Here is a 12,823-nt window from a genome sequence, read left to right as displayed (position 1 = left end):
GTCGTCGTGGTCGTCGTGGTCGTCGTGGTCGTCGTCAACTACGACGACGATTACGACTACGACGGCGACGTCCAGCATCGCGAGCAAAACGTTGCGACGCCACCGACGCCGCCGCCTCGCATAAATCTCGTTTCTCTTTCTTCTTCCCCTCTCTCTCTGTCTCTCCCTCGTGATTCCAATCGCTTCTCTCTATCTCTCTTCCTCTCTCTTCCATATCCACTATAGTGCCTGGCATATTCTGCAAGAGGATGCACGAGCAATACGCGGAACGCGTACAACACTCATTGTTCTTGTCGGCTCCCGCACCCGCGACTGGGTACCGGAATAGCATAGTATCCCGCGTGCCACCGCGTTAATACCGCTCCCGTGCAACGATGGTGCATCTCGCGTTTCTGCGCTAAACTAACCGCGCCCGCCCGCAGCGGAAAATGTGCGGATTCTGATCTCGGCCCGAACATGAGATAAAAACGTCTTGCACCCCGTGTAATCCAACAACGCACAATATTTTATTATCCTAATATCATTTTGACGAATAAAACATCGCAACACACATGTTTCTAAAGTTTGAGATTATAAAAGTTATGTGTCGCGTTACATATAATTTCTTGAAGTATCTTCTTAAGATAAGCTTAGGCGCGAAAAATGGCAATTACATTCCTCACTAATTTCTATTGTATATTGATTCTTTCACCGAGAAGATGTATCTCTCTCTTATTATTTTTTAGCGCAAATCATTTTTCTCAATTATATCGAAAATTGGAGAATTCGCATCGCGCACGCCATTTAAAATTTTTATTCAAAAATTTAATATAGCGAAAGCAAAAAGAAATTTTATGAACTTACGTAAAACGAAGTAGAGTGTTATGTTGATTATGCGTGTAATGTGGAAAAAAAAAAACTGCGGTCTTATTCTAATTCGAAACGGTACGTTATTCATTTTTCCATCCTGTCGCGAAGAGGAAACGATCATGCAGAATAATTGCGAAAACAGCACAAATTGACGCTGAACCGCAATCGATCTTAATTGAGAGGAAAAGAACATCGATTTGCGGTGTAACGCGGAAAGGGTCAGACGAGGCGCAACGGATGGACGAATTACGCGGTGGCCCCGGCAAAGTACGCTCGGGGGATGGTAAGAGGCTCTAGTTAAGGGTGCGCGCTGGGACATTGAGAATACGAAAAAAGAGAGTGGAAGGATGGGAGTAGGAAAACATGAAAGAGATACGACCCAACGCGTCAGTCTCTCATACGTTTCTCTCTGCGGAAAACAGTTGAAAGTTACAAGGAATGCGACAATGCATACATGCGTATATTGACACGTATGACATCGGCGGGTGATAAAGAATCCAAGATTCTATCAAACTAAAAAATGCAATTTTTGCAAGCTGCATCTTGTTAAATTCTCAAGTTATTCTTCGATTTGCAACGCGATAAGAGAATTTGCCGATTTAAGCGCAACTGAAGTAATAAGATTTACATACAACGCTCGTATTCGCACTCGTTACGCAACGGCAAAGCATAATGGCGATAAAATGCGTTCGTCTCTTCCCGATTTGAGGCCCGACTCGAGAATTTCTACCTGGGCGAGAGAACGCAGGGACGATCGGCAAACCCGTGGTGGAAGATGTGGGCGGACAGACCGACGACAACAATGAGCATTGTGATCTGCGCGGGTGTGCCTCGCGCCCCATTGGTCGATTCTCACCACCTCCACGAATCCGTCCCCGAGCTGTAAGCGAGCATGCCGGCAGAGGGTTGTACCGCCGCCTCCGAGCCAAACAATACACAATGCGCGCAGCGAACCACTTGAGACTGACATTGTCGGTCGAAAGCGATTTCACCATTCGATGATTTCCGCATCATGATTTGGTTGAATGTCGATTTTTTAATCCTTTTAAAGTGATACGATTAACTCTCTGCATTAGCCAATTGATAACAATATTATCGAATACATAAAATTCAAAGTCATGAATTTGATCGAAGAAAGAGGAGAGGATTAGTTGAACCACAATATAGTATAGCTTTAATTATAGCAGTTTTTTTTTTGAAAATCGAGAATGAATGTTGATTATATTTTAAGTTAAAAACTATATACTTATAAGTTACACTTGGAACGTATAGTCCGCTATTTATGTATCTTGTCGTAGAAAAAAGAAATTGTGACGCAGGATAATCATGTCTGACGCAAATTCAAGCCGAACCGCACCTTAATTGGGGAAAAAAACATCAATCTACGATCTAACGAAGAAATCACACCCAATCGAGAGATTTAATAAATATGAATTTCTGTTCCTCGATCTAATTTAATACGCATATAGAGAAACATTAATTAAATCAATAAATATTTCAACCACGAGCTCTAAAATTCAAATTAACATGTTATCGAATTGACGCATCATTTTTTTTCTATCTATTAATTATACAAAATAATTGAACAAAAAAACATCGCAAATGCGAAATACATGAAAACAATTAAAGTGTCGCGTATGTTTAAGACACACAAACGCTGTTTGCATTTGACCGTAAACGTCGTTTCGAGATGAACGTTGTTATTACATGGCAATACCGACAGATCGGTGCAATTTCGCGGATCTTTCGCGATAGGGTGCATCCATTGAAACGGTGTGCTACGTTTCGCTCCGATATCGCGACGATGTACCGCATTCTTGTGCGCCACGTGACGCGTTGATCTCGTTCTCTACCCGCTTGTCCCCATTGAGCGATGAGATATCCCTGTAGGGGTAATTGGGGGGATAAAAAGGGGGAATAAGCGCAGCTACCATAACGCGCATAGCTGGCCATCCACGGTGCCGCCACTACCCCCAACTACGAGTCGGCAGCGCCTTAGGATGGATGAAAGAGGCCGGGGGCAGATACACGATAGATTCTACCAACCGCGCGCACACAGCCGAACGATCTTGTCGGCGGTGTTAACAAAGACGACGAGGACGAGGACGTCGGCAAGGACAACGTTGGGAGTCGGCGGCGGTGGTGGCTCTGTAGTGGAGGCAGCGGCGACAGTGGTGGTGGTACTTACTGGCGGCAGTGGCGGGCAAAGCACATCTCGGCGTGGGTGTCGGGAGAAAGGAGGCGGCGACTAGGCTCAAAAAGAGGCGTGGTATGCGTAGCGGGATTCGCCGCCGCGTACAAACGAGATGAGGCGCCTCCGCAACGACGGTGAGATGAAGAGGTGACGGGAGAACGGCTAAAGGGGAGGGAGAACAGAGAGCGGGAGAACGAGAACAAGAGCGATAGGAAACAAGAGGAGGGAAGGAGAGGGTCGATAGCGGTCGCCTGATGGAACAGAGGGAGGACGGAGCGTACCGGTAACAACGGCAAAAGAGAGAGGGACTGCGTCGGAACGATAGGGAACGAGAAAGGGTGCGAGCAGGACGCAAGAGAACAGAAGCGGGGCGCGAAAGTGGTGCGGCGCGCGGGCGCCGAAGCGCCAGCCGCTGCCGCTGCCGCCGCCACCAGGCAGCGCCTTCCGAATCTCATCCCGGTCGGTCCTCGGGGGCTTCAGTCAGTCAGCCGACGCTCCGAGACACGCGGTGATTATTTCCATTGTATGCTCGCCGTTCTCTTCGAAGGGGAAGGGGGAGGTTTCCCCACCGCCCTCTCGCGTTACCTCGCTCCCTCTCGCTCCGTATCTCTCTTTCTCTCGCGCTGACCTCTCCGCTCCCGCTCCCCCGTTTCGCCGCACGTTATGCCGGAGCAGCCTCCGTGCGCCTCTATCTCGCCCCCACTGATACGGATCGGCTGACGCACCGCGAGGCCGCTGAAGCCTCTCCGTCGTGTTGCAGAGCGCCTCGTAGCTCGCGGTAGTGATACGCGAAGCGGAGCATCGCGCCGTTATCGTCATCAAGCTACCCGTTACATTCGTTCTCCGTGCGATTCGGCGACCGGATATTTCCGCTCGCTTGCTCGTCCGCGCGCGTGCATCGTCTGTCCGTGATTGGTGTTGAAGTGCGCGACCGGTACCGACGACGAGCCGGGTTACGAAGTAACGTGAAGGAATCGGTGCAACTTGTCTTGGTGAACGCGCTTTTGGTCGTGCGATCGTGTCCGTTCGCGTGCGAGTGTTGGAGTTATCGAGCCCGCTTGTTGTGAATTACCGAGTGTTGAGAGAAACCGGTTGGTTCCGAGAGAACGGATCCGATCGTCGCGTTAGCTGTCGATCTCTTTGAATTGACTTTGTCAGTGGCGATTCTACTCATTGTGCTGAGGTGCATTCTTTTGATACGTGACAAGTGGTTCCGTCGATGGCAACGGGGTAGTCCAGGCTACCAGCGCGCGGCCAGGATGATATGAGCACGCTTGGCAGGTGAGTGAACTGAGCTAGCGTGTGTGTCTGTAGAATCGAACCACGTGCTTCTCTTGATGCACGATGCGGGGATCGGCGAAACGGCGGCGAAATTATGTTCCGCGTAATCATGCGGCATGAGACTAATTGTTCGATAGAGAGTTAATTTTAATTAATATTTTTATTTTTTTATTTTTTATATGTAAGTATTTGGAATTTATATATGTATATTCTCTTGAACGCACGATTGCAAAGTTACAAGATCCCATATAATTTATAAAAATCTCTAATAGAGTAACATTAGGATAAAATGTGTTTTCGTAAAAATTATATAACCTATAAAAATCAAATCGATTTTAATTAATCCAATCCATCAATACGATCTAAAACACTTTTCTATGACACTTATATATATATGTATATTGTTAGAATTATATAGGTGTTGAAAAAAATGTCAAAAAATTACGAGAATATTGCGATAAATTTAATCCGGCGTTGTTAATACCGATCCGAGATGACTTAGATGGCGCGTGCAACGTGCGAAACGGCACGCGTGCGTGCTCGTGTAACGTGAATTACGATCTGGTATGAGCGAATGATACGCGTGTCTATCGGTATACGACAACGTAAGGCTTCGTTGGTCACAGCATCCGCGGTCAGGACCGAGCCAGCCGCCGACGCGTCTCGAAGCACGGAATTACGCTTACACGAGCTGCAATGATCACGCGTAAAGAGTTCTCGCCGTGTAATTGGAGTCACGTCGCGACATTGTATCCCGCGATACGCGACCGCCGGCGTGATAGCGCGAGGACGATTAGAGTGTACGCGTAACGTGTGTGTCGACTTATGCGAATGCGTGCGTGCGTGCGTGCGTGTGTGAGTCGTATTCAGGCGGCCGGGTCGCAGGCCTGTACGCACACGGGGCCATGTGTTCGGTGCGCGAAGAAGAGAGCCGGTTCAAATCGGAAGGTTGACGAGAGAGAGAGAGAAAGAGAAGAGACGAAGAGAGGAGAGGAGATGTAACGAACGAGGGTTGAGAGAGAGAGAGAAAGAGAGAGAAGGGAGCGTGCTCTTTACGCATCTGACCCAGTGACCCTCCCCGTTGCCTCTTTCCCCTCGGCGTCATGCTTCTCTCTATGGGGTTCCGTCTACTCTCTCCGTAGGCTTCCCTCTATCGCGGTATATCCCTCTCTACACGACCCCTCTTGAAATCCGACGACAAATTCCTTCTTCCTTCGCGCGAACGATGCGAGAAAAAGAGCGACCACTTGATGCCCAGCTCGATCAATTAAATATTAAAGCACACGGCGCATATGGTATGAGCTCTTTTAGTCACAAAACGATAAGCCAGAAATTTTTGTCGATTAGGCGTGTGTACAAAGTGGATTTCGTGAAAGATGATGTGGTCGGGAAGGGCGTCTTAATCTGCAATAATATTTATGAAAATTGTTTCTAGTTACGGGTAAACCCGAATGATACAATAAGACATTTCAAATGAACTTTGTAATTGCTCTATCACTTATTACTTCATTACGGTAAAGTTGCTTACTTACGTAGCATTAAAACGAAATATGATTTTGCAATTTTTATCTCAATAGCAGAAAGTTTCGCCAATCAACAGCTATCTAAAGCAAATGCAATTAGGGATTTCGTTTGCAAATACTTCCGCAATGTCTCGTTTAATCGATGTTCCTAGCATAAATAATCCTTCCAAGTACGACTCGAGTTACGTGCCGGGTTGCCGAGTACGCGTTCACGTGGCAAAAATATCGAATTACCTCAGGCATCGTGATAATAAGCGCGAGAAATACGGATTCCCGAAGGATACGCCTGACACGGAATTGACACGTTGAAGACTACATGCACGCATTTGCGTAACAAGAGCGCGTATCACCGAACGGTACGGAATCAAGAGACGGCGTTATCGAATTAACGCGCGAATGTTCGACGCTCGAAGAGCGTATCCGCTTTATTTTTCACCAATTTCCCTGGAGCACGGCGATCGTTTCGCATTGGTTTTGGAAACGAGCGATTTTACAGACGAAATTATGATTTGCCGGACACGTGATCGATTTTTTACTTTGATTACCGAAGCGCTATTTAAATTAACCGACAGCGCTAAAAAACGAGCGAAAGCTGACTAAATTGCGAGAGCAAATTAAAATATATAATTCATGTTTAACGGTGAGATTTTTGGGGAGATTTCCAACAAAATTAACGTCACGAATATCTTTTCTCGTGAACGTTTAAAGAAATTTTCTTTTCTTCTCTAACACGATTATATAAGAGAGTAAAAATTATATTAATTATTGCATATATTTTTACTAAAGAATTTAGCTATTATGGGCTATATCCCTTCAAGTAAATGAAGCATTAAAAATACTGTGTACTTGTTAAACTTAAAATCCATTCATCGGCTTCATAGAATTCCGCGTCTTTGAAGAGATATAATTAAAGCGAAGATACAATATATAACATGCATAAAAGCGCTTTGTATAGCTAAAGATGCAGCGCGGCTCGTATAACATATTATGTTATATTTTCGTTATAATAAATTATTTTGAACGAGGTTACATCTCTCCGTATCCCTCCTCTCTCATCTATAAATACAACATGCATTATATCGCATCACGCATAAAAATATCGTTCGTATAACAATGCGTGCAATGTAATCTGTCTGCGGAATTTTATTAAAACCAATTGCTTTCTAAGTATAAATCCAGTCGCTTGCTTAACGTGTTAGCGTGTTGCGACTCGAAACACCGGCACGATCTCGGCTGATATACGTGTACACGTATGCAGACAGCCTTATAATTGCGCGTGACACCGCTCGCTACGAAATGAATTCGGGTGCGCATACATAAAGTCGACAATGGAGACATACTGCGCGTTTTGATTGCGTCATTAAACTGCGCGTTAGCGTGCGAGACAAAGCACGATTCTAAAGTGTCAAAACATGAGACGGTCAAGTTCCGACATTCCGACTCATTAGCGAAAAGGAGTGATAGCTTGATTCGCGCGTCTAGCGTTATATCGAATAAGAGTGTAAGTAACCGGCGTGTGTCGCGAAAACTTTCCAACAATATAAATAATATTGATAAAAACTGATAATTGCGGCGCATCGTTTCAAATCTCATCTATAAGTGCAAACAGACTAATTATCTAGTCGTACACTGTCGGGAATATATCGGGTGTATATATATATATATATATATATATGTATTTTTCCATTATTTGTAATATTTTTCACCCAAAATTAGGCTGTATAAAAAAACTGAAATGTTAATTTGGGGCTTAAAATAAATGAGATGGCAAAAATATTTTTTATTTATAAACATATATATAAATTATAATTGGACCTACATATATGAGTTATATCGCTTTAATATAATGCGTGTTTTTATAATCGCAAACGATATCGTACTTGACTTTGACCGATCTAACAAACGACAGGATGTGAAATGCATTCGCGTTAGAAGAAGAAAATCTTTACTCATCAGCGTGATTGCATATCCGCTAAGGTCAGTTAATGGTCGGCATCAACAAGTCATTAAAATGATAATATGAAAGTAAATAGGAATGCTTTTTTTTTTTTGGATTCTTTCGCGTGCCTAAGAATTCTCTATCTTAGTTTTATGTGACGTTTCGAAAAATCCCGGTTCATTATTTAATACGTTGGAATGCATTTTTAATCATCGATAAACAACCATAACAAAACGTATAGCGAAACAAGATACAATGAATTAGATCAGTAATTATAAATTATTAATTAACGCAAACGCGGACATAATCGCGTACACAATCATTTACAGAAATATTACGAGTCTTTTTTTAATTCCTACATATGTAAATTCGTTATAAAATTTGATAGATAACAGTGAATGATAAGCGTTGGATGTTTGATCCTAACAGCTCTCTCTAAATTTCTTCAATGGGATGTGATCTCATAATATTATGTTAATCTTGAATTTGATCAACGATAATAATATTATATACTGCGATATTTCCATTTGTACAATTACTTTCAACAAGTTTATGCGAAAATAGCATACTAAAATTTTTCTTCATTGATAATTTTGTATATTCTTTTTTTTATCAGAGAGTCATTTATATTGCATATATATAAATTTATAAATATTAATACACAACATTGTTTTCTGGTTCTTTTTTCAAAATATTTCTATATATTGATATTTTGTGCCAATCTTTAGGATTATGGCAACAAAAAGATTGTAAAACAAGCTAGCATAGACGATAATAAATTATCTTGTTTTAGTTACAATGATACAATAATGTCTGGTTATACTAACATTACGATAGTTAGTGATAAGATCCTCTTCAAAGTCGGACAGCGCACAAATACATGACACGTGAACTTTTTTAAATAAGCTAAAGCAAAAAAAAGCATTCAAATAGCTAAAGATGTAATCACATACCCTGCAGTCGTTACGATCGCATGTCTTCCTTGGAACGTAGTAAAAATGAGTGTAAATTTTATTAGAGCCGGTCTATATTTATTAGCGTTTTGCGATTATATTTGTTAGTCGCGATACAGCATTTTGTAATAGAAAATTACCGTGACAATTAGACAGTGACGTATAATAATGCACAACACGGTCCATACAAGAGACAAACAGAAATGCAAAATATATTATCCGTTGATCGGGCAGGTAGAGAGTAAAGGTGAGTTATAGAAGTTATCGATTATGGATATCAGGCCATTCCTCTGATTGCAGGTTTTCCGTGTCGCTTCTTTTTTGTTGTGTTATTTTAAGTGCGAATAAAACATAATTAAATATATAAGTTAAATATTAACTTTGTTTAGCGAGAGCAATAAAAAGTCCAGAAACTCGTTGAAATTTTGTCCATAATTCTATTATAATGAAGGAGAATATCGAGATTGCTTCTTACTATCGTAAGAATATTTTTCTATGAAGAGAGAGAGAGAGAGAGAGAGAGAGAGAGAGAGAGAGAGAGAGAGAGAGAGAGAGACAAAATTGTAAAATTGACATTTTCTGATAAACATGTTTTATTACGAATATAAAAATATGCAAGAAAAAATATAATAAAAAAGAACAGAGATCTCATTACTGCATCAAGATTGGTTTTCACCCCGAGAAAGCCGAGTCCTCGAGTTCGAGGATCGGCGGGGATCTATCCCGCTATTCGCAAACCACACAATGCCCGTACCCCGTCGCGAGAACAACAAGAATTCACGGCGCGGCCGGGATTCATCAAGACAGATGAATAGCGGCAGATAGCCGAAGTATGTACTCGGACCATCGCGCTATCGCGCGTGCAGCCTTTCGCGCATAGGTCTGCGCTTTGTTCGCGATGTATAGGGATCGTGTACGCGTTTGAATCCGGGGAATGGCGAGAGCTTCGTCAAGAGAGATACAAGCGCGTAAAACGCACACGATGGAGATACCCATGTGTTTTCGGGGTGGCGCGCCGTCGCGCGTACCCCACGAGTTTCTCTCGTTTTCTCTACGCTTGGCCTTCCTCTCCTCGCAATCCTCACACTCCCTTCTCCTTAGCATTTCTTCGTGTTCCTCTCTCAAAAGAATGTGCTTTTCCTCATGCGTGCCAGTGTACGTGACGGTCGGTGCGTGGGGGCGGTTGCGGAGAACTTTAACGCGTTCCAGATGCTGCGCGCTTTGTTCTCATCGACGCGCGCTCTCGCGCGATGTCTACAGGCCCTCTCTTTCTCCTTCTCGCTCCTTCGACCGAAATTCTGATAAATGCGTTACGGCACTCATTTACATTCGAATACCTATAAATCTCATTTTTAATCCTACATAGGTCGTAGCGAATATACAAGATAAAAAGGTTCAACAGTGAATTTTTTAAATTATAATTGTATAATCAAGTAGGAAGAGAGGAGAGAGATTAGATTTTTTTCCAAGACTATTTTATTGTAAAAAGAAGCAAAATATACATATATATATATTTTTTTTTTTCTTAGTAATCATCTTTCAATTCTACTTAGTAAAGAGATATATACACAGTTAACGTAGACAAATCTTCTAAATGTCGCTGCTTTTCGTTAGTTTTATAAACACCGTCCTGTTCTTATTTAACTCTAGACGACTATTTGCGTCTTTTGTCTACTTTAGTAGTCTCCCCCGAGAGCGCCAAATAAATTCCTTTCGTCTTGCTTTATCTCCTTCCTTCTTTCTTTCAGTCAGACCCTTTTTCCTTCAATCTCGTTTATCTATCTTCCCTACTGTTTCTTCTCTCTCTCTCTCTCTCTCTCTCTCTCTCTCTCTTTCTCTTTCTTTCTTTCGTGGGACGATACATGCATACGCGCGACGAGTGCACGTGGAACGCGTGTAACGCGTTCCCTATTCTCTCTCTAATGAACGCCGTTATAACGCGAAGGAGGAGGATCGAGGAAGCGATCTAAGGTCCAAGCAACTTGACACTGAACACATGGCCCCACTTCTCCTTAAACCCACACTCGGTCAGAAGACCCTCCCCCATTTCTATCCCGTCTGGCTCTCTCGTCCCCTCATCTCAGCGTGCCCTATTCTCTTTTTCTCTGTTCTTTGCCCTCTTTTTTTTCTTTTTCTTTTATTCGTCTCTTCTTCGAATTCTTTCTTGATCAATCATGCGCTCGTAATCCATATGGATTTTATTTTTAACGAGTTTGTAGCGATCATGACATCGTAAAAATTATAAATCAATTTTTTTTAATATTAGATAGAGAGAATATGACGAATGTATCATTGTTATTTTGAAAATGAAAAATTATCGCAACTAGTATTTATTGTATTACACACATCGTAAGATTAAATATATTATTACTTAGTCATTTCATATCTTAATTTAATTCTCAGTATTATCCATACACATAATCAAATACAAAAATAAATTTGCACAAAAAGCAATTGTGAGCCTCCGGAAATTTCCTTATCGCAACGTTGCGAAAGCAAGTTGAGTATAAGTCATTTCTTTACGCAATAGTTAATCCATAAGATATATACATAACATATATATATATAATAAGGAAAGATAGTAAGTTACGCCTCGTGGAAATGAGAGAAAAATATAAAAAGTGACTGCCACAACGGTAAAAGGTCGAACTTATTTGCTAGTATCCTCTATTTCTCGGATTCACTTCGCGTTATCTGCAGGCGTCAAAAGTGGTTTTTTCACTAGTACCTAGCTATGCGAGCAGCTGATCGGCGTGGCGTGCACAGCCTCTCTCTGATGTACCATATATAAGTCTCGATCGAACGGCGGTGAATCTTGCAAACTAAACGTTCGTTTCTTTTGATCTTGTTTCTCGCTGGGACCCAAGTTCAGTAAGTACGCCGTTGCCGCTCGCGTAATCAAGTTACGACGATATTAATTACGACGGCTCGATGCGGCGTGTCCGCGGATTAATAATCCGACTTCACTTTCGTTCATTGATTTGCTTTGGCGCGATACGATAGCCAGCATTTTATCGCCAGGATTGAAAGAATAGAATGTATCGCTGAAAGTTCAACTTTTGCATTATTCATATATTAAAAAATAATTTCCGTCGATAATTTACAGCAATGTACTATTAAATTACTAATAATATATACGCGTAGTAATTTTGACTAATACATTGACACAAAAATTTTTATATTGTACATTACAAGATATAATAAAGAAATTAAAGGACTTGTTGAAGGAAAACGCGCACGATTCACGTATTGTGCGAATGTTTATCGCTCTCTTGATATTTGCGTTAAATCACCATGCGATAAGATATATTTTTTTTTAATTTGTTGTTTTAATATATTATATATGCGTAACGAACTTCGTCCAGCGATATGAGTTTTCCCGCGTATCTTTCCTGACTTCTCCGAAGCGTTGTATAAAACTTTTGGATTTATCTAAAAGTATTTTAGAGAAAGAGCTTTTTCTAATGAGAAAATATAGAAATAATTTCTTTTTCTTCGATAATCTACATTTGGAATATTGAAATACTAAATTTTAAATGCCCCAAAAATAAATACATCAAAAATAAATTTTATTTATACCCCTCTCTTTTAACGTATCGTTATAATTATCTTTTGTATAAACGAGAATTTTGGACTCTCTTCAAGAGTCCATTTTCTTAATTTTTCCCCAAGTGCAAAGTTTTATATTTTATATTATCATACTTGAGAGCGGAAGCTGCGAGTCTCGTAGATAAAAGCCCACATTGCGTGAGACGAACGACGAGAAAAAGATTCGCGGCGAGAGAAGCGATGTTGAGAGGCGACGGCGGCAACGGAAGAGAGAGGCGCCGGAAATAGAACGAAGGGCTAGCACAACCACGGGACCAAGAGACAGCCTTCCTTGACCCCTCCTAGTTCCGCTGATAACGTATTCTAGAAGGCAGAAGAAGAGAGGAAGAAGCAGAGACCGATGGAAGATTGCTTTTACAGCCGATGCGACACGATGCGCGACGAGGCGGGCGTTCGCGCTGTCGGTTCCTATGAATGTGTTTCGGTCTAGAATCGCGGCTTACGGCCTCTGCCTTGCGTCACGATGCAAAGAAGA

General features: G+C 41.9%; 1 protein-coding gene across 5 annotated transcripts in view; it reads left to right on the top strand.

The window, feature by feature from the left end:
* Positions 1–12,823, top strand: part of Sox102f (transcription factor Sox102F) — a 150,194-nt gene that overhangs the window by 93,494 nt on the left and 43,877 nt on the right. The window contains exon 1 of one of the 5 annotated variants that reach the window (XM_070304697.1): positions 3,264–4,324. The exons of 3 other annotated variants lie outside the window; for them this stretch is intronic. In XM_070304697.1, coding sequence (XP_070160798.1) covers positions 4,308–4,324 — 17 coding nt within the window. In that variant the 5' untranslated portion in view covers positions 3,264–4,307. Of the gene's footprint in view, positions 1–3,263; positions 4,325–7,250; positions 7,349–12,823 lie in introns of those variants that run through there. One more of the 5 variants, XM_070304703.1, reaches the window with a different exon arrangement.

This window comes from Polyergus mexicanus, unplaced genomic scaffold (assembly GCF_030449975.1).
Source record: "Polyergus mexicanus isolate NDT 795.1 unplaced genomic scaffold, iyPolMexi1.0 SCAF_12, whole genome shotgun sequence".
Classification (NCBI taxonomy): domain Eukaryota; kingdom Metazoa; phylum Arthropoda; class Insecta; order Hymenoptera; family Formicidae; genus Polyergus; species Polyergus mexicanus.
Note: the sequence above shows the minus strand (reverse complement) of the source record. Positions and strands in the feature narration are given on the sequence as shown.